At 42.8% G+C, this 22,572-nt stretch overlaps 1 protein-coding gene across 1 annotated transcript in view; it reads right to left on the bottom strand.

Annotated features, from left to right (window-relative positions):
* LOC115469072 (ankyrin repeat and MYND domain-containing protein 2-like) overlaps nucleotides 1-18,356 on the bottom strand; it is a 93,658-nt gene extending 75,302 nt beyond the window's left edge. The window contains exons 1-2 of the mRNA XM_030201358.1: nucleotides 18,247-18,356; nucleotides 10,994-11,058 (exon numbers count right to left, since the gene is read on the bottom strand). Of these exons, the coding sequence (XP_030057218.1) occupies nucleotides 10,994-11,058; nucleotides 18,247-18,313 (132 nt within the window). The 5' untranslated portion in view covers nucleotides 18,314-18,356. The remainder of the gene's footprint in view (nucleotides 1-10,993; nucleotides 11,059-18,246) is intronic.
* Between the last annotated feature and the right edge of the window lie 4,216 nt (nucleotides 18,357-22,572).

The following is a 22,572-nucleotide window of genomic DNA, read 5'->3' on the forward strand; positions in this document are numbered from 1 at the left end:
GAGCAGCTTAATACCTGAGGATATAATTTATGTTGTACGAGTTTTTCTCCTTTTCTATTGAAATAAATCTTTGAATGAGAACAATATCAAGTTTAAGCCTAGTTAATTCTTTGAATAATAGATTTCTCTTCCTTGGAGAGTTGAGACGCTTTACATTGAAAGGCCCCACCCGCACACCTGCATTACTCACCATCCCATTGCAAAAGTTTAATATAAATCCAACAGTTCGTTTCTTTTATTAAACAAACTAGTAAAAAAAGGCCAGTTTTCTGACACAAATGAAACGGGCGCTAGCAAGGTTTTCCTCGGAATGTGAGTGTATGTGAGAGTGACTGTGTGAGAGAGAGAGTGAATGTGCGAGTGTGTGAGAGAGAGTGAGTCTGGGTGCGAGTGTGTGTGAGAATGAGTGTGTGTGCAAGTGTGTATGTGAGACACAGTGTGTGAGAGAGAGTGTGTGTTTCACACAGATACAGTGTGTGCGAGAGAGAGAGAGTGTGAGAGACACAGACTCTCTGTGAGACTGAGTGTATGAGACGAAGAGAGTGTGTGAGTGACTGTGTGACACAGAGAGTGAATGTGATACAGTGTGAGACAGTGTGTGAGAGAGTGAGAAAGACATTGACTGTGAGAGAGAGTGTGTGTGTGTGTGTGACAGAGATACCCCCCCCCCCCTCTGGTGTCAGCCCCCCTCCTCCCTCCCTCTCTCTGGTGTCCGCCCTCCCCCTCTCTCTCTCTGGTGTCTGAGCATTACTGTGCAGGACACTGAGCTCTGGCTGTGCTTCAAGGAACTGACCAATCCTATTTAATAGAATGCACCTCCAACATTCTGAAGCCGAGAAACCTCGTGTGGTTGGTCACTTCTGCTTGTGACGAACCCAGAAGTACGTGATGTCAATTCAGGAGATGGATACAGAGAGCAGGAATGCCTCAGCCATGCAGTCAGCTTCAGAATGTTGGAGGTGCGTTTTATTATATAGGATTAAATAAAATACAATAAATACAGTTCAATATTTGCACCCTTAATCCATTCCCCCCACCACCACCAAAGAACGCCCCATTCATCCAGACTCGAATATTGAAAGGCATGGACTGTTATAACCCCTCAGAACACCTACAACATAATACATTCCAATACATCCCTGCCACCCCCCCAACCAAACTGGTAACAATTTCAGAAATAAGAAAAACCAAGAACCCTCAACCCCAGATTTATCAATGTGAAAGTAGTTCCCCTGGATGATTTACAGTTTAACAATTTGTAATTTTTATTTTATTTATTATTAACAACAAGGCATAACTACAAAAAAAATAAAACCCGTAAGTAGAAGGTGGTCTGAAACACAAATGAAAGAAAAAGCAAGAGAGGTACAAATTAGCTCAGAATCTAATAATCCCAATACCCCCCTTATCCCCTCCCCTTCTACCAACCCACACTAAAATTCAAACAACCGGAGAGAGACTGTACTGTTATAGAGCCACCTAAATCAAACACTTCAAAAGGACCAGTGCTAACAAAAGCAGGATGGAGGAGAGCCAGCGGAGAAAAATGGTGGTCATTGCAGGGAGCAGAGCCAGAAGAGAGAAATGATGGTCGTTGTGGGGAGGAGAGTAATGCTTCCATTAATAGCCCATACTAGACTTCAGAAAATCAAGAGTTTCTATTAGACCGGGTGAGATAGTTCAGAACATACCGTATTGTCTTTTGGGCCTTTTTCAGTGGGGTTGGAAAGGTGAAGAAAGGCACTTACCTAAGAATCTTTTCCCTTGGGCTAATTTGCCTTTTGGGAAAACTATATAGGACGTACTGTAGTAAGTGTTGCACTACCATCTAAAATAATGTTTTAAGCATACTCAATATACAGGTAACAAATTTTAATAAAGTGCAGGCACCTAGTTATGATGACCCATGTCACATGTTGAACCAGCAACTCTTAAGGGCCAACCCAGTATCAGTGTTGTGCCAAGCAGAAGATGCCCAGTTCAATGCATGAGTTGGGTCTTCTACACCTTCAGTTGTATGGGAACACTGCAGAGGCAAAATTCACAACCCCAGTGGGAAAGGGAAGGAGATATGGTCATTACTCAAGCATAACACTGTTGCCAGATTCAGCCAAAACCAGCATGCTCTAACAATAGCAGAAGAGAATAGTGCAATATCGGATGCAGATTGTATATCACAGAAATCTTAAAGAAGCTTTGTCCTGTTCTTTTCTAGCACAGTAGTGACAAAAAAATAAATAAATAATTTTAAAAATTAAACTTGCCCCCTACCTTCAGACAACATACTATTATTCATTAGAATGTATTTACCACCTTTCTGAAGACATTCACCCAGGGTGGTATACAGCAACAACAAGCTGGACACTAGCAAATTATTATAGCAGTAAAAATATTCAAACAGTACACCTTATGCCACAGTATGTAACTTAGAATGTCAACACAATACAAGTTAAATAGTGAGGAAAAGTCATACCATGCACAATGTAGAAGAAAGGAGATAAGGAGGGCAAAAAAGGACTTTGAGAAGAAATTAGCGTTGGAAGCAAAAATACATAGTAAAAACTTTTTTAGATACATTAAAAGCAGGAAACCGGCCAAAGAGTCGGTTGGGCCGCTGGACGAAAATGGTGTTAAAGGGGCGATCAAGGAGGACAAAGCCGTAGCGGAGAAATTAAATGAATTCTTTGCTTCGGTCTTCACCGAGGAGGATTTGGGGGGGACACCGGTGCCGGAAAGAATATTTGAAGCGGGGGAGTCGGAGAAACTAAACAAATTCTCTGTAACCTTGGAGGATGTAATGGGTCAGTTCAGCAAGCTGAAGAGTAGTAAATCACCGGGACCTGATGGTATTCATCCCAGAGTATTAATAGAACTAAAAAATGAACTTGCGGAGCTACTGTTAGAAATATGCAATCTGTCCCTAAAATCGAGTGTAATACCGGAAAGACTGGAGGGTAGCCAATGTTACTCCGATTTTAAGAAAGGTTCCAGAGGAGATCCGGGAATTATAGACCGGTGAGTCCTGACGTCGGTGCCGGGCAAGATGGTGGAGGCTATTATTAAGAATAAAATTGCAGAGCATATACAAAAACATGGACTGATGAGACAAAGTCAGCACGGATTTAGTGAAGGGAAGTCTTGCCTCACCAATCTAATGCATTTTTTTGAGGGGGTAAGCAAACATGTGGACAATGGGGAGCCGGTTGATATTGTATATCTGGATTTTCAGAAGGCGTTTGACAAAGTGCCGCACGAAAGACTCCTGAAGAAATGGCAGAGTCATGGAATCGGAGGTAGGGTATTATTATGGATTAAGAACTGGTTGAAAGATAGGAAGCAGAGAGTAGGATTGCGTGGCCAGTATTCTCAGTGGAGGAGGGTAGTTAGTGGGGTCCCGCAGGGGTCTGTGCTGGTCCGTTGCTTTTTAATGTATTTATAAATGACCTAGAGATGGGAATAACTAGTGAGGTAATTAAATTCGCCGATGACACAAAATTATTCAGGGTCGTCAAGGCGCAGGAGGAATGTGAACGATTACAGGAGGACCTTGCGAGACTGGGAGAATGGGCGTGCAAGTGGCAGATGAAGTTCAATGTTGACAAGTGCAAAGTGATGCATGTGGGTAAGAGGAACCCGAATTATAGCTACGTCTTGCAAGGTTCCGCGTTAGGAGTTACGGATCAAGAAAGGGATCTGGGTGTCGTCGTCGATGATACGCTGAAACCTTCTGCTCAGTGTGCTGCTGCGGCTAGGAAAGCGAATAGAATGTTGGGTGTTATTAAGAAGGGTATGGAGTCCAGGTGTGCGGATGTTATAATGCCGTTGTATCGCTCCATGGTGCGACCGCACCTGGAGTATTGTGTTCAGTACTGGTCTCCGTATCTCAAAAAAGATATAGTAGAATTGGAAAAGGTACAGCGAAGGGCGACGAAAATGATAGTGGGGATGGGACGACTTTCCTATGAAGAGAGGCTGAGAAGGCTAGGGCTTTTCAGCTTGGAGAAGAGACGGCTGAGGGGAGATATGATAGAAGTGTATAAAATAATGAGTGGAATGGATCGGGTGGATGTGAAGCGACTGTTCACGCTATCCAAAAATACTAGGACTAGAGGGCATGAGTTGAAGCTACAGTGTGGTAAATTTAAAACGAATCGGAGAAAATTTTTCTTCACCCAACGTGTAATTAGACTCTGGAATTCATTGCCGGAGAACGTGGTACGGGCGGTTAGCTTGACGGAGTTTAAAAAGGGGTTAGATAGATTCCTAAAGGACAAGTCCATAGACCGCTATTAAATGGACTGGAAAAATTCCTCATTTTAGGTATAACTTGTCTGGAATGTTTTTACGTTTGGGGAGCGTGCCAGGTGCCCTTGACCTGGATTGGCCACTGTCGGTGACAGGATGCTGGGCTAGATGGACCTTTGGTCTTTCCCAGTATGGCACTACTTATGTACTTATAAAGCATGATTTAGGTGGGTTAGAAGAGTATGCATTTATTTTCCATTTTCAACAGCAATACACGTATAATTTAAAACCTTTTCTTTTTGAAGAGGTTTCTTACTGAAATGCAAACGCCAGCAAGTCCAGTCATGTTTATTCCCCAGCATGTAAACTTTACTTTATCCATCAGTCCCTCACAACCCACCCCTGCCCTTCCCGAACTTCAGCTCTTCCTTCCGCTGGAATTCTTGGCAAACTCTTCAGGTTTAAAACCTCTGCCCTTCAAACTTCTGTTCCTGCACATCTCTTACCTATCTCGACCTCACCGTCTCCTGCACTTCCCTTACTTACCTTGACCTCACTGTCCCCTTTTAAGTCGCTGATGGCCTCCTCTTTCTGGTCTAACTTTCAGCTTCAGCTCCAGACATTATCTTCTTTTACTACCTTAAATCTCCCAGATAAAATCCTCCACCTGGTCTCTTTACCTGCTTCCCTCAACCTGGCTGAAAGAATCTCACCTTGGTGTTCTTCCCACTGCCCTCTCCTTGCTCAATCTCAGTCTATTCACTGGCCAAGTTCCATCCCAATGAAAATATGCAGTTCGGACTATCTTGAAAAAAAAAAAAAAAATCAACCCTCAATCCCTCTAACCCTGAACACTATCGCCACTTCCTCCTAAGACCCTTGAAAAAAGTAGCTTTCAATCAACTTTCTTCCTTTGCAGACTAGCACTCCACCCCCAACAATCTGAGTTCCATACCCATTTCAGCACAGAGACGATCCTTACCAGTGTTCTGAAAGAGATCCATTTCTTCTTGATAAAGGATTAGTTGTCTTAGTTTATCACCCCTGACCTATCAGCTGCATTTGACCTTACCGTTCACTCTTCTCCTTTCTCGTCTGACTTCACTTGGAATAAGAGATACTGTCCCGAATTGTTTTTTGTCATTTTTGCCTAATCTTATGACACCTTCTGTAATGCAAGTGAAATTTAAAGATTGTTTTTCAATCCTGTCTGGACAGACCAGTGCACTCGGGGTCTGTATTGTTGATTAGAAGTAATTCTGTTTAAAAATGGTTGTTTAACTTTGATTGTGAAAATAAGTTGGAATGCAGAAGATAAGACACAATCTAACTAATTTGGTATGTGAAGGGAAGATGGTTCTTGTTTCGAGGTCCAGCCTGGCCACCTGGAGTTGGAAATCATGTGACCACGTTCCCACAGTCCTAAACAGAGAAGCGTTCTGTAATTTTCCTTAGAAGCATAAAGTAACTTTCCTTAGTTCTGGGCATGGGCTCGGAGCCTAATAAAAAAGGGAGGGCTTGTCACAGCAGAGTGGGAGCTCATCTGTAACATACGTACTGCGCAGAGAACTTGTTCCTGGTCTAAAGAGCTCCTGGCTTTCGCTGAAACGGGCCCCCCTTCAAAGCCCTCCATTTTGGTCTTCTCCCCGTCCTCCCACTTCAACCAATCTCCACATCGCTGTTCTATATAGTCTTGGTTTTTTCCACCCCCATATAAACCCCGATATATCACGCTGTAAACGCTCCAGCTCAGACCTGGGAATAGGGATTGGGAATGTTTGAAATAAAAATAGTAATCTTGGTAAAATATTGATTCCTATTGCCGCAGTGCGGCCCCACCATGACACCCATCTACCATGCCAATCTGCCAGGTCTCTACGGAGGTGCTTGAACAGGGGAACGTAGTTATTATATAGTTGGGAAATATCACAAGTGAGATAAATCCCAAGATACTTAAAGTGCTCTCGAGCATGCCGGAAGGGAAAATCCCTGGTCCCAGGATCCAGTTCCCCTTGCATATATGTTATTTCCATGAATTCTGATGTGATATAATTTATTTATTTATTTTTAGAACATTTGTATCCCACAAATTCCCACCAAGGCGGACTCTATGTGGCTAACAACTTTTATGATTAAAAAAAAAAAAAATAGTAAGTCAGGGTTGGTACAGAAAATAAGAAACATAATTGATCTTGAACCCAGATAATCTACGCAAGTTATTTAATTCTCGCATCAAAACTGGTAAAGTAAGACCCCGGCGATCTCATGTAAAATAAAATATCGCCTGCAAAAAGAGCCAGCTTATGCTCACTCTGTCCAACTTGAACTCCCTGAATATCTCCCAGTAGCCTCACCCTCTGAGCCAGAGGCTCAATATAAAGAGCAAAAAGGAGGGGCGACAATGGACATCCCTGCCGATTACCCCTCCTATCTTGATAGTAGAGGAGTAAGTTCCATTAATCTTGAGTCTTGCCTCCGGATCCTGTTACAGACGATCCAGCCAACCCAAAAGTAACCGGCACAACCCCATATGTTGTAACACTTGCCAGAGATATGGTCACTCTACCCGTCGAAAGATTTCTCAGCATCCGCACTCACCGGGTTCCCACCCCTCTGGGCCTCCCACATAATGTGTAAAGTGCGTCTGATATTATCCGCTACTTGCCTTCCTACCACGAACCCTGATTGATCCGTATGTATCAAACGTGGGAGCACCCACCCTAACCTATCTGCCAATATCAGACAAAATTTTTATATCTAAATTCAGTAACAAGACTGGGCAATAGGAGCCACATAGGGCTGGGTCTTGCCCCGATTTCAGGAGCACAGATATTCCCGCTTCATGAATGCTCAATGGAAGTTGCTGGCCATTGAAACAGGTATTACCAACCCTTTGCAATAGAGGGCCCACTTCCCCAACAAATATTTTGTAAAATTTTGCTGAAAAACCATCTAGGCCTGGAGCCTTTCCCCACTTAAGGCTCTTAATTGCTCGAAGGATTTCATCTAATTGAAAAGGTGCCTCTAGTTGTGCACTCTCCTCACTAATCAGTGTTGGTAAACTAAGTCTTTGGAGGTATTTATGGATCCTAGCAGGGTCTACCTGTTCCTCTGCATTGTACAATGTTTGATAAAATTGGGTAAACTGTGTGTGAATATCCTTATCCTGGTAGTAAAAATATCCCCAGGCCCCTTAATTTTAGTGATGGTGTTTAACTGCTGTCGCTTTCGAAGGAGATTGAATTTGGAAATCAGGTAGTATGCTGGCCAAACATTTTCTGTTGGGTTAACTTCCTCATATATTCTATTTTTTCAACCTGTAGTTTATGGAGTTCCTGGCGACAACTTCTCAATCGCGCCAACACCTCGTTTGCTCCCCCCTCCCGATGGAGACATTCCAGGTGGGCTAGTTGTACTCTAAGATCAAGTTCTTTGCTTTCCTTTTCCTTCCTAGCTCCCCATTTAAATGGCCCTGAAGCACCACCTTTAAAGCATCCCACAATATAGCTTCAGTAACCAAATAATCACTAATAGCATCCCGGAGCTCTTGACATACCTTCTTGTCCCCCAGAAGGCCCTCATTTAACCTCCAAAATGACTGGCGTTTCTCATTCCTCAAGCCACCCAAAATTACACCGACCGGAGCATGATCAGAAACCGTGATGCTCTCTACCGAAGAATCTAATATGTACCCCCATAATTGACGGCTACACCATAACATGTCTATTGAGTGGATTAAGCATAAGAGTAGAATGAGTAAGATCTCTGGGCAGGATGCTGTAGACGCCAGACATCTATCAGGTCTAAACTTGAAGCCAGAGACTTCAACTGCTTACAATTGAGTATATTAAGGCCACTAACTCCTTTAGAGTGGTCCAAGTTTGTAGGGGCCAAATTGAAGTCACCTCCCAGGATCACTATTCCCTTCCGAAACTGTAGCAAATCTTCACTTATGCCCCTCCCCCCCAAAATCCCGTTGTCCTGTATTGGGTGCATACAAATTTATTGTTGTAACCTCTTGACCATAAAGGAGGCCTCTCACTGTCAAACACAGTCCCTGTCCATCCAGGAATACTGCTTCTTTAACAAAGGGAACCCCCCCTATGAACATATATTAGCAACCACCCAAACTTTCCCCCCCTGGAATCAGAATGAACAACATATTCACTATATGCCTTATCAACGCAACTGTGTGTCTTGTCTTCGTATATGGGTCCCCTGAAGCAGGATCACATCCCATTGAAAACGTTTTAACTCTCTATGTATCAAGCTTCATTTCCTTGGAGAACTCAACCCATTTACATTACATGAGCCAACCCTTATTTTTTCTAGCCCACCCCATTCCCCTTCCCCCCCCCTCACTGACTGGTCAACCACACTCATGACCAGTGTTCACCCTGAGGAAGCGCCCCAGTGCCAGAGCAGGCCCTAGTTCCATAACTTCCCAGTCTCACCATGGTATCCCCTCTCTTCCCCCTTCCTATCCCGCCCCCATTTTCCCCACTCATCTACCCATTTGTCTCAAACATAACCACCCATTCAATTACATCCATACATACAACAGTAAAAAGCATATGGGGGTGAGTAGTAGGGGAACTTCTCTCTCTACATGCTGTCACTGTATTATCCAATTCACCAGTCCAGAAATCTCAAGTTAGTTCTTCTCCAGAATTTCCGAAGCTTTTCACAGAACTGCGGCCAGAACATCTCTTCTGCCATGTCTGCTTTCTCTTTTGTGGAGGTGAAGTAGATTGATTTTCTTGCCTTCTTCCAGATCTTTAATACCATAATAGGAACAGGAAGAATTAGGGGTTACAAAGAATGGGCAGACTGGATGGGTCATGTGGCCTTTATCTGCCGTCATGTTTCCTCAGGATCCTCAGGAGCTTAGCTTTGAATGGGTGGCAGAGACGGTTGGGAGGCGGGGCTAGTGCTGGGCAGACTTATACGGTCTGTGCCAGGGCTGGTGGTTGGGAGGCGGGGATAGTGCTGGGTAGACTTATACGGTCTGTGCCAGAGCAGGTGGTGGGAGGTGGGGCTGGTGGTTGGGAGGCGGGGATAGTATTGGGCGGACTTATACGGTCTGTGCCCTGAAAAAGACAGGTACAAATCAAGGTAAGGTATACACAAAAAACTAGCACATATGAGTTTATCTTGTTGGGCAGACTGGATGGACCGTGCAGGTATTTTTCTGCCGTCATCTACTATGTTACTGTTTCTAAGAAAACAGACCACAATTTCTCTTGGGAGTGTATCTCGTCTTGGCCCCAAGCTTCTGTGGGCACGATCGATCTTAATATGGATTACGTGAGAGTCGCCTTGCTCACCGTCTTCAGGGCCCAGTAGGTTATTACAAATCTCTTTGATAATTTGCTCACAGCTTTTTATTTGTGTCAGTCTCTGGGACCCCTTTGAATCTTAAATTACACCTTCTGGTACAATTTTCCAGATCTTCAACCATCTCTTGTAACATCTCACGCTCTTTACGTTCCGTATTAAGCTCTGTAGTGTCTCTATCTCCCCCTCCAAGCTCTCAAGTTTCCCCTCAGCCTGCCCCACGCAGTTCCCTATCTCACCAACTTCCTTCCGAATATCGGCCACCGCCGTCTGGATTGTTTTCCTCACCTCAGTCATCTCAGCTTTAAGCGCCCTGAACCATCTGACTACATCTTGTTTGGTAAGTTCACCTTCATTTTCTATTGACTCAGTGGGATCCTCAATCTCAGATCCAGAGTCCACCTCCGCCATTTTGGCACGGGACTTTTGCTGGCGCCCCAGCTGATCCAGCCACTGATTTACTCGTAGTCGATGTAAATTTATACTTCTCCAAACGTCGTCGGGCTGACACTGCTCAATATCTTGTAAGCTCAGCTAGATTCAGGTGAGCAGAAGCTCTACGGACTGGGTATATATTCACTGCTCCAACGGAGCTAAGCGTTCAGGCGACCATCTTCTAGCACTGACGTCACTTCCTCTCTCAAGCAGTAGGTTTTCTGGATATTCACAACGAATATGCATGAGATACATTTGCATGTGATGGAGAAGTGCATGCAAATCTTCTTCATGCACACTCACTGTGAATACCCTGAAAACCTGGCTAGCTGGGAGTTTCCAGAGGGGAAAAAAAAAAAAAAAAGAAGATTAGGAACCACTCTGCTACAGTATCAAATGCTTCTGAAACACTTTGGGCTCCCGTCTAAACTGCACTGCCCTGAAAAGCCAGAACACATCAACACAAATTTTTCTCAGATCTAAAGATACCTCACCAAATGTCCTGTAGTTACTGTGTATTTCGTAATACTGAAGCCATTTAACATTTGGATGCATTTTCAAGCCTGTAGCAAAAGTCCAAAGCACAGTATCTCGTGATAAATAGAAGAAATGTTAAGCCAGAGCACAGTAGTATATTGTTTTGGTCAAGAATTACATCATAGGGATTAATTCAAATAAATCCGTTTTTTAGACTTCATATTTACATTCTCAACAGTTACTGTGTTTTGGCTTTTCAGGGAAGTGCAGTGGTCAGCACGTAACTTCTTTCTAGATGCAAGATGATCCAGATAAGCATATATGATATCAGTTCAAAAAAGTAAAATATACAGTCAATCTGCTAAGGAAATATGTACCAGAAGAGAAGGAGCAAGCTTATTTAAAAAACAGCAAAAAACTACATTATAAAGGAGTGTTCAAACTGACACTTTTCTTTAATACCATTAGAAATTAAATTTAAACTAAAACATGTTTGTACCTCATCCAAGCAATTGACACGGACATTCTTGCTGCCCAAGAGGAGTCCTGCTTTTTGAACATTTCCTAGAAAGATTTTAAAGACAAAATTAGTATTCATAAAACAAATGCCAAAATTCTATTTGACTGGTCCTAATGAAATTTATTATGTAAATCATCTGTGCTAGGAAGAAGAGTTATGTATCTTTGAGATGAATGAGATAGATACATATGTGTATGTATGTATATATCTATATACACACACATATATACACTTTTTTTTTTTTTGTTACATTTGTACCCCGCGCTTTCCCACTCATGGCAGGCTCAATGCGGCTTACATATTATATACAGGTACTTATTTGTACCTGGGGCAATGGAGGGTTAAGTGACTTGCCCAGAGTCACAAGGAGCTGCCTGTGCCTGAAGTGGGAATCGAACTCAGGTCCTCAGTTCCCCAGGACCAGAGTCCACCACCCTAACCACTAGGCCACTCCTCCACTCCACTTATTCTTTCTTGTATGGCATTAGAGTTGACCTGATGAATAAAACACTGTATAAAAATTACATTTTACAAATTGCTTTTCAGTCAGCTCTGACATATACTGGTTTAAAAAAAAAAAAGCATGTTTATTTTAAACAAAAATGCCACATACAGAAGTTGAACATAAAGCCCAGACTGAGCTGGTAACGTAACATATTAAATTACGGTAGATAAAGATCTGAATGGTCCATCCAGTTTACACAAAAAGATAAACTCATTTTACATGGTATGTGATATTTTATATGTATTCCCGAGTTTGATTTGTCCTTGTCATTCTCAGGGCACAGACCATAGAAGTTTGACCAATTTAATAGTATTTATGTACCTAGCCATTCTTTACGTTTTCAAAATGAGGGATGTTTTTTGGCTTGAATGTGCCCATACATGTATATATTCCTGCTTTTTGGCTTTCCTACAGAATACCACAGAGTGGCTCAAGAGGAGGCTTCTGAACAGCCCGGATTAAATTAAGGTTCTTCTCTGGACAAAGACTATGAAAGGGAGGCCGCACACATCCCACTCCCTGTAAAAACTGAACAAAATCTGTGCGAGTTGCAAGAGATGTCTTCTGTAGTCGGCCCCTGACAAAGCCAAACCTGAACTTTCCGAGAACGCAACGCCAATCTTTTCTGAAAACCTGTCTGGAGAAACGCTAAGATGGGTGCGCAATCTGAGCACAGAAAAAAGTCCACGCTCAGAACACCAGCCCTCAAACATCCTCCACACCCTTGCTTATGCCATGTATGTAAAGCATTTCCGAGCCTGAAGCAAGGTAGATGGGACCAAATCACAATAACCCTTTCATCTCAGCCAAGCCCTTTCAATGGCCCAATAAAATCAAAAGGGCACAGATCTTCCATGAGCACTGAATCTTGCTTCGGTAGACCGCATACTTGCAGAAGATGGAGAGGACCCCTGTCCAGCAATCAAACCAGGTCTGTGTACCACAGCCTCCATGGCCAATCCAGGGCTATGAGAATTATCCAAACCCAGTACAGTGTAATTCTTTTCAATATATGGCCTACGATGGGCTAAGGAGGGAAGATGTACAGAAGCATCTTCAGCCAGGGCTACAGTAGGGAATCAATCCTCATCAAGTCAGGTTCTTTCCAATGGCTGAAGAACTTTGGCACTCCTTTTTTTCGCCATCAACTCCAGAAGCAGAGAACTCCATCAGTTCAAGGAGTGCCTGCTGAGAAAGTCTACCTCCACATTCAAATACCCGCAATGCGAGCTGCCAACATTCAGAGAAGATTTTTTTCTCTGCTCACCTCATGAGGGAGGTCGCCTCCACCGCCACTGGATGGCTGCAGGTCCCACCTTGCTTGCTGATATATATCACTGCCATTGCAATGCCGGAGAAAGCTTGGACCGGGTCCTCGCCAGAAAGGGAGCAAAGTTGCGTAAGGCATTCTGCACTGCCCTGAGCTCCAATGGATTTATTGACCACCGAAACTCTTGTCCCGGCCAGGTGCAACATGTAGTGAGCTCCCCAACCCGACTTGCTAGCATCCGTTGTCAACACCTCTCATGTTATCAAAAAGGGAGTTCTGACAGTCAAATTCATTGGCGACAATCACCACTGCATACTGTCTAAGGAATGGAGCAGCAGTGCCTCAGGGACACACACTGCCACTGGCTGTATAGGGTCTAAATGTTCCTTCTGTCAGAAGGAAGTATTCAGCTGGCAGGGACCACATCAACAGAGAACTGATCTTAGGTGGGCCTGAGCCCAATGTGGGTGGGCCACTGCTACACTACTGTCAAAACCTTACACAGCCTATAAGTACACTAGCCGTTCAGCCCGTAAAAATGGGCTAGTATAGGAGGGGGGGGGTTGAAAGGCCCCCCACCACGCCGCCGAGTTCACCGCTGCAGCTCCCCCTCCGAGTTCGCCCCCCCCCCCCCCCCCCCCCGGAGCCGTCGCCACCCACCTTCCACCCGGTCGGGCCCTCGCTCCACTATTGAAACAGCGAGGGCACGCAGCACACAGCTCTACTGCCGTGGCCTTCCTTCTTCTTCTCTGCCTGTGTCCCGCCCTCGTGTGACGTAACATCGTCGAGGGCGGGACACAGGCAGAGAAGAAGAAGGAAGGCCGATGGCAGCTCAGCAGAGCTGTGTGCTGCGTACCCTCGCTGTTTCAATAGCGGAGCGAGGGCCCGACCGGGTGGAAGGTGGGGGGAGCGTTAGCGATGGCGGTGTCCCTCGCAAATGCGCAGTAGAGACCCTCTCTGTTCCGCCCCCGTCATCACGTATTGACGTGGGGGCGGGGCAGAGAGGGTCTCTACTGCGCATTTGCGAGTGAGTATGACACTCGCCATTTATATATATTGATTGTGCACATGTAGCTATTTCTCTGCACTTATACCCAGACATTAATCAATACTTCCCCACCCAAAAAAGGTAGGATATTAAAAGTTAAAAATGGAAACACAGTGAAAAAAATGAAAAATTTAGTTTTTCTGCCATGCTTGTTTAATGGACATTGTATTGCTGTAAAGTCCTGCAAATTAAGACAGGCATATGGAGAAATTATATCTTACCTGATAATTTTCCTTCCTTTAGTCCTGCCAGACCAGTCCAGATAAATGAGGTTGATGTGCTCATCCATCAGCAGATGGAGAGAGGCACAGAAAGTAGTTGTATGATTTGCCCTATTAGGGCCTTGCGCAGCTATAGAATGTCCAGTATAACACCTAGGCAAACCATGATGCTCAACTCTAAATATCAGGCAACCAAAGAAACAAGTGTGAACTCCTTCACCAGCATATGGATGTAGCCAGTCGTCAAATCCTCTGATGTACAGATATTTCACAGTCAGGAGGGGTGCAAGCAGCCAGCATGAGCTTGACAAAGACAGGCACATCCTCTACTGACAGACAGATATTTCACTGAGTCAGGAGGCATGCCCTCTAGCCAAACGAGACTGTAGAAAGAAGGTATAACCCCCCCCCCCCCCCCCCAACAGCTGCTTCAGTGACGCAGGAGAAACTCAGGCACTTAACAGCAAAAAGAGGCCCTTCTTTGACTAACATGCCCTATTTCCCAGAAAGACAAGATGTCCGTGTAACGGAGCATTGAACACGAAGGTGCCCTAGAAAGGAAACCCATCTGAAAAATAAAGAGAATGGGAGGGAGGGTTCTGGACTGGTCTGGCAGGACTAAAGGAAAGAAATGTATCCCTTCCTTTTCAACCATGCCAGACCAGTCCAGATAAATGGGATGTGACAAAGTAGTTCCCTAAATAGAGTGGGACTATGTTCTTAGATAAGACTGAAAGAACACAAATTATACAAAAACACTGAAGGCCATGTCTGGCTGAGAATAAAATGGAAGGAAACAGTTCCAGAAAGACAGAAGACATGCAAGCAGAATTAAAGTTCTCATGAAGAGCCACCCAAGCCATCACCTAGGGCCAAGGAGCAGAACCCAGGAAGCCCCCCCCCCCCCCCACACACACACACGTGACTGCCTATCCTCCATGACCACCGCCTATCAGACTCAGACCGTACAGTAGGCTGGATTACAAATGTCTCCAGCAAACTGGAAAGACTGGAAAAAACAGCCTGGAAAGCAGAAGGATCTGTCTAGTCTTGTGTTAAGCGAAGCCTTTCAGGAAATGCACTCCAGAGTGTATGGGCTACTCCGGAGAAGGCTCGCTTGCGGGTATCACATCGTGTCATGTCTTTTGGAGAGGGTGTGGTTAGTGATAGTCCTTGAGAGGACCTCAGTGTCCTTGGCAGTGTGTAGAGGATCATCCTATTCTTCAGGTACTCTGGGCCATTTCCTTTCAGGGCCTTGAAGATCAGACATAAAGTTTTAAATTTAGTCCTGTATTGTACTGGTAGCCAACGAAGTTTTTGCAAAAATGATGTGGTGTGGTCACTTCGCTTGCAACCTTCTGTGAGTCTTTCTGCTGCATTCTGAATCAACTGGAGCTGGTGCAGGCCGTTTGTAGTCAGACCATTGTATAGTGCATTACAGTAATCCAGTAATTAAAAAAACAAAAAAAAATAAGATAGCACTATCAATATATTTAAACAAAACAAAACAAAAAAACGCCAAAAAAACCACAACACATTATTGGCAGCTGAAAGTTTTCTGTTTATTCCATTTAGGAGACTGGCCAACTGAATTCAGTAAATAGACTAGGTACCTCATAGCACTACAATACTGCCTACATATAAAAGGAACATCTCTAATGTTTTAGGCTACAATCTTCACAGCCCTTTTTTTGTCCCTCACATATACCATTTCTCTTTCCCCTACATTCTGTGGTCTTCAGTATGTCTCTTTATCTTTAGACTGGAGGCGATTTTCACTAATAAATTTTACCCATGGACACTGGGCCTAAATTCAGATTTACAGCATTCAACATCAAAAGCCCAAAGCATTTATATTAGTTTAGACAGTCCTAATCTTTAAGTATCTAAGAGGAACAGTTATTTAAAGTTACTAAGAGGCAAACAGTATCCCAGCAGCAAGGGGAAAGCTATCAGGTCTCTTTCTACTGAGTGCAACATGTATTTTTTATTTGTTGCATTTGTATCCCACATTTTCCCACCTATGACAAACAAAAAAAGTACCTGTTTTGTTGTATGTCTGTAAAAGAATGAAACATGAAAGTGTGTAAAGACCAGAAGATAGCATGACTAATAATATCACAGGAGGAAAAGAAAACATGCAACATAACAGGAGACATGTAGCCAGAGACTCAGCAAAACCAGCTTCTGCTATATACAAAAAACAAATGAAACTTACCTAAAATTCTAGTGGAGCACTATGTCTGGTTATAAAGTAAAAAAACAATGTCTCCTAAGCCCTTTGTGTTTGTTCCACGGGAATTGCTTACTTTCAACCTGAAACAGCCAAGATTCCTGGGCAGTTATTTTTATCTGGATTTTAGTTCACGCCTTTTCACAGTGGTAGCTCAAGCTGAGTTACATTCAAGTACAGAAGTTATTTCCCTAGCACCAGAAGGCTTAGTTTTTTAACCCCTTTACTAAGGTGCATTAAGTACGTTGTGCGAATTAATACATGCTAACAGGTACCGAACTGACTCGATACAATATGCATTAAGTCACACACTAAGGGCCGGATTCAATAAATGGTACTAAAAAAAATCAGCACTCAGCACTGTTCTATAAAGGTTACTCCAGGCCGAGTTCTCTTTACTGAACAGCACCAATTCCCACAGCCAAATCTGGGCACCTCAGGACTTGCGTGTCCAAGTAGAAAAAAACATTTTCATCTGTACATGTGCTGAAATGCGATTGTACATTAACTGCATGAATTTTTAGCATTCAAGCATATGTGCAGACAAGTGCTAATCCATGTTTTCTGCTCAAACATGCATTAACAGCTGTTATCGCAATTCCATGTGTGCATGCATATGGTATGCTGTCCTGGGTTTGTGCACAAGTTTTATGTATGTCCTATCTGCATAGTTTACTGCATTGGGAAACAAAAATGTGGTGTGTTAGAGCCTGGGCCGGCCCAAGGGACTATGGCGCCTGAGCAAACTTTTGCAATGACGTCCCCCCCCTCCCCCCCCGCTAGTAATAAAGGGCACCAAAATCCTAAATACTGATCTTACATCTCTCCTTCCCAGCTTGCAAAGGTGGGAAGAGAGAGGGCGATATCTTGGACTGGGATTTTTACACCCAGTATCATCGCACCCTGGCAGGTGCCTCACCTGGTCCAGAGGTTGAGTCAGCCCTGGTTAGAGCCTTGTGCTAATAGCTTTGTGCACAGTTTCCTAATTCAAGTGTAACACAAACTTACTGCATGGGATTTTTAATCCTTCATTGCCTGAAGTACAAACCTTCCAGGGGCAGGAAAATTTTGCTACTGCACAGGGCCAGTGTTGGATATGCAAGAGCTCAGGGCAAAAACTGGGGAATGGGCTCCAATTCACAGGCTATGCCTCCTTCAGTTGCGGCTGTCACAGGGATGCCAGCCCATAACTCAGGTCCTATTACTGCACTTACGCAACTTGCGCTACAGAAAGGTGTGAGTTAAGTCCGAATCTCTTTACCTGAAGCAATGGAAGGTGAAATGATTGCCCAGGGTCGCAAGAACTACTACTACTTACCATTTCTATAGCACTACTAGACGTACACAGCGCTGTACACTTGAACATGAAGAAAAGAGATAAGGGTATATTGAAGTGAGGATGATAGAATATGGGTTCTGAACAAGTGAATAAGGTTTTGCAGTTAAAAGCAGCATCAAAAAGGTGGGCTTGTAGCTTAGATTTTAAGAGGGCCAGAGATGGAGCTTGACCTACAGGCTCAGGAAGTCTATTCCAGGCATATTGTGCAGCAAGATAAAAGGAACGGAGTCAGTAAGATCTGAAAATTCGTTTTCCTGGTACTTGACCTGCTGCTTTGGACACTAGGTTACTCTTCACTCATAATTCCAACATTCGGCTGACCCAGAAATTAAGCTAGGCTAAACTACAGCTGTGTATTCAAGCAACACCATCTTTACATCAGTATATTTTCTGCCCAAAGGAGGTGCCACCTGCAGTGCTGGGTCTGCTGACCTTTCTATAGACAGTCCAAACTCGTTAACTAGCACCCTCCCTCATCATTTTATTACTCTGAAAAAAACTAAACAAGCAAGCCAGCGCCAGCCAGTCTTAATTCGCAGCAGAATGCCAGGCCTGGCTGCCCCGCTGGGAACGGTAACCCGCAGTCGCCGGTACCCTCCCCACTGTATCTCCTCACCTGTGCCGATCACCTCCAAAAGCTCGTATTCTTCGTTGTGCAACTCCCCCTTGCTAGCTCGCGCCATTGATACCCAGTCACGCGTGCACAAACAGGCAGCCCAAGACCGAGCACTAGTACGGCCAGAGTTAGCTTTACCAAAGGCGATTAGATAATATTACAGGAGATGGGACATGACGTCAAAACGCTGAAGCTGGCACCTCCCTCCAGCCGCCATCTTCGTACACCCAAGAACAGCAAACAAACCTATCATCTGCTGCATCCATGGAGGTTAGATTGAGAACAGCAGACGGTACTAGGCTATCTAGCCAATTATATGGGTTGAAGCCAGTAGGCGGAGTCACAAGTACACCCAAAACAATAGCAAATGCTATTGAATGCAATACTAAAAGATCATTAGAAATAATGGCCTGCCTATGCGTGGTCCATCTGTAAAAAGTCAAAAGCTATTCCCGTTGGATAGGCAGTGCCTTAAAAGGTTGAGGACAAAATATATCTATATATTTTACTTATTTTGACAACTTTTTAATTTAAATGAAAGCTTCCCATATGTAGATATAAATATCATTAAATCAAAACTGAATATCACTAAAACAGCTTCAGAATTTATTGTAGCTGCTGGAAACAGCCCTAATAAAGGCTCTATTTTGTGCTCATTTTTCTACACTGTTCTATACAATACAGTAATACATAGCCAGATTTCAGTGAGGCTGTCCTGTGTACTTGATGGTTTTATCTTAACTGTTATTGTAGTCTGCCTTGGAAGAATGATGTTATAAAGACTGAAAGTAAAATTAAACTCTTGGGGTACATGGAATCACATCTTCACTTCATCTCTTTTGTACAGAGATTATTCTGTTTTGAGCATGTTTCAGGGACAAGTGGTTTTCATAAGTCAAAATAATAAAAATAAATATTTTCTTTCATGCAGATCTCTCATTTGTTTACTAAGGCGCGTTAGCGTTTTTAACACACCTACAATTAGCGTGCACGCTAACCATGTAGGCACCTATAGGGATTGTAGGCACATACACAGTTATGGTTAACGTGTGTTAAAAATGTTAACACGCCTATAGCGCGGCTTAGTAAACAGGGCCCTTAGACTGACTCCATACATCTGCATGAAGGTAGCTCTGCCCTCATTATTTAATATCTTTCTTTTAAATAGTAATAATAAACAATATCAAAAGCATTTTATAATATACCACTGCATTCCACAAAACAAAAGGAGCAAAATCCCACAAATCATCTTTCTCTTTTTATCTAGATACAGGAAAAAAAAACAAGATTTTAAATGCTCCCAAGTTTCAACCTTATTCATATTTAATGTAGAATATAACCGCCATAAATAAGCAAATAGATAGAAACTCTGAGAGGGGACTTTTACTAAAGCTTAGCTCGAGTTATCTGCAACAGGGCTCATAGGAATAAAAAGGCCCTGCTGCAGATAATGTCTGTTTTAGTGGCGCTTTACACGAATATAACACATGCTAGGTTGTTCTTATAACCAGCCCCTCCAAATTACACACTGATTATGATTTATAATAAATTACTACTCTACCTATGAAAAGTTATTTTGTTATTATACTTCCTCTGTGTACATTCGTATGCTGCACAAGCTGGCATGTTTGAAAATATAAGTGAGATTAAATTAAAATGCTACCAACAGTAAAGAACGACAACTTGGATGCAGCAGCTCAGCTCATAGGTTTGTTTGCTTTATTTTGAGTGTACGCAGAACAACAACTGCGCAGGGAATGGGAAACTTAGACTAACCTAAGTGGCTTCAACTTTTTGACCTGGGAGCATTTATTTGAAGTTCACTGCAGCGCCCTCTCGGGTGCCCCATTGCTCTCCTGGGATGTCTGCTTGGCCAGTCTACTAAGGATGCTGGCTCCTCCTACATCCCTATGGCTTGATTTTGTGTGTTTTTCACTTGAACAGATTTTTTTTTTTTAATGGACCAAAAAGATAAATGCACAGAGCAGAAAAACATCTAGCAAATAGCCATTTTTGAAAGAAAAAGATAGACATTTTTCTGTTTTGAAAATGGCTATAATCCCCACTTAGATGTCATATGGAAAATGCCCATGTAACTCTGGGGATCTTTTACAAAGACATTCTGGTGTTTTTAGCAAGCGCTAAATGAAAAGATGCACATTATATTCCTATAGGCATTTTAGTGTTTAGCGCATACTAATTTTTAGCATGCACTAAAAACGCTTGCGTGCCTTTGTAAAGGGGCCCTTTGTTTTTGTTTTTCACATTATAAAAAAAAGTTTTATTGAGGAAATGATAACAAAAACAATATTATGAGCAATATTACAACAGCAAACAAAGGCAACACCCAGCTGTCCCTAGATTGATACAAACTACCCCTCCCCTACCCCCCCCCCCCCCCCCCCACACACACACACCATCACCTACCTACCTCAATAGTGCCTGGCAAACTTAGGATCTGTGATCTGGGGCTGAACGCCAGGTCTCATACCCTTGCCAAATTTTATAAATCACAGCCAGTCAGCCCAGGTCCAGTGCTCAAGGCATAATTGTATGTTTGATTGCACTGCATTGCAATGTTGGCTTTATATGATAAAACTCATAAAACATTTAAAGTTGAAAAACAAATCACAGCCAATCATCCACATTTCAATGTAGTCAATTTAGACATTTGGAAAATAAAGTCCAGTTTGTGTGAGGTAGAGGTGGGAAGTATTGCTGCCTCCAGGGCTCAGCCAAGGCCAGTTTTGCAGCTATAAACAAATGAATCACCAGTCTGTGTTGATCCACCATAATCTCTAAAGGTTTAAAATGTAGTAGAGAATGTTCCACCTGTTGAGGGTAAGGCTTACATATTAGTTGCTCTACTAATACCAGAATAGACACCCAGTAGGGTTGAATGTTACCACCCCTCTCGGCTGGACTGTAGTGATGTGCTCCCAGATACCTGATGGTTGTAGTCATGGCGAATATCCAGGGAACACACACTCACAGCCGAGGGAGTGGAACAAATAAACTAACCTCGTCCTTTACTCTCAAAGAATAAAGGAGGAAAATAATCTAAGTTTAGGATTTGTTCCTGAAATGGAAGAGCCGCACCTTCAGATCTGCAAATTATCTTTTTCTTTATTGAATACAAATGCAAACAAACTTTCATTCAAATAAACTCAAATTCACAATTAGTGTGTGGCTTAATAGAACTGCAGTAACATATTCAACATTCAATCGTAGTTTTACATGGATACCCTTAACTTTTTCTGTTTCACCTAAAAAAGCAGAAAAGAACCTTTTCAGATAAATATTTAAATTGTCTTTTTATCAAAATCGGATACTTGTTTTAATACTCTTTCCTTGCTATTGATGTCAGAATTAGAGTCTTTATGGGTATTATAGATGTTTGTGCAAGGATCTCACTTGAACCCAGAACACTTAGGCAAGTTAGGAAAACATGGATTTTTTATATTTGATGTTGTTCTGTTCTTTAGTTTTCCCTTAAAATGTTGTAAACCAAAAAAAAACTTATATGTCCTTCAACACTCTTTGCAAATGTCACTTAGCTGTGTTTGAATTGATTTAGGTGAGGTCTTTCTTGCGTTGGAGCTCAGCTGGAAATCCGGCAGAGGATAATTCACCGATCTCTTCTCCCTAAACCTCACTTATAAAGAAAATAACTGGGTGCAAAACCTTACAACTCCCTGTTTGTCCAGGAACTGGTGACAATTAATCAGTACTCAATACTGTGGCCAAACTTTCTAATTGAAATAAAAGTTAAAGGTTTTCTCACTACAAAACTTATTTCTCACTGTTAATTCCCTATTATAAACTGTTGCAGAAGAAGACTTTTGCACTGCCTTCAGATCTCACACAGTGACCCATTCCATATTCAAATGGTGATACAACATTTCATCTCACAGACTTCACATAAAAACATCACATTTCCCTTCACAGCTATCAGAACTATCTGAAAAATACAGCACACTCATACACAGGCAGTGCTGGATTTTCTTTATTCTGAAGTCAGATTCCAAACCTTGCTTGCACTGAACTCAGAACTCTCACAAACAACATACCTTTCCCACAGACACAGCTTAATGGCTTTTTTTTTTTTTTCAAATATCAACTTCACTTCTCAGTCCTTCCCCTGTGTCCTACTTAAAATCCTTACACACTTTTTCCTGACACCCTTATAGGCTTTCTCATGTAGTACAATTCCCACCACAAATCAAAGCCTCTCTCACCCTAAAATGGTAAATCACTTATCTCTGGAAATTCAGGGCTATACTGGGACATTCACTCACCTCAGCTCACTTTCAATATCAAAGTACC

The sequence above is a fragment of the Microcaecilia unicolor genome, chromosome 1 (genome assembly GCF_901765095.1).
Source record: "Microcaecilia unicolor chromosome 1, aMicUni1.1, whole genome shotgun sequence".
NCBI lineage: Eukaryota > Metazoa > Chordata > Amphibia > Gymnophiona > Siphonopidae > Microcaecilia > Microcaecilia unicolor.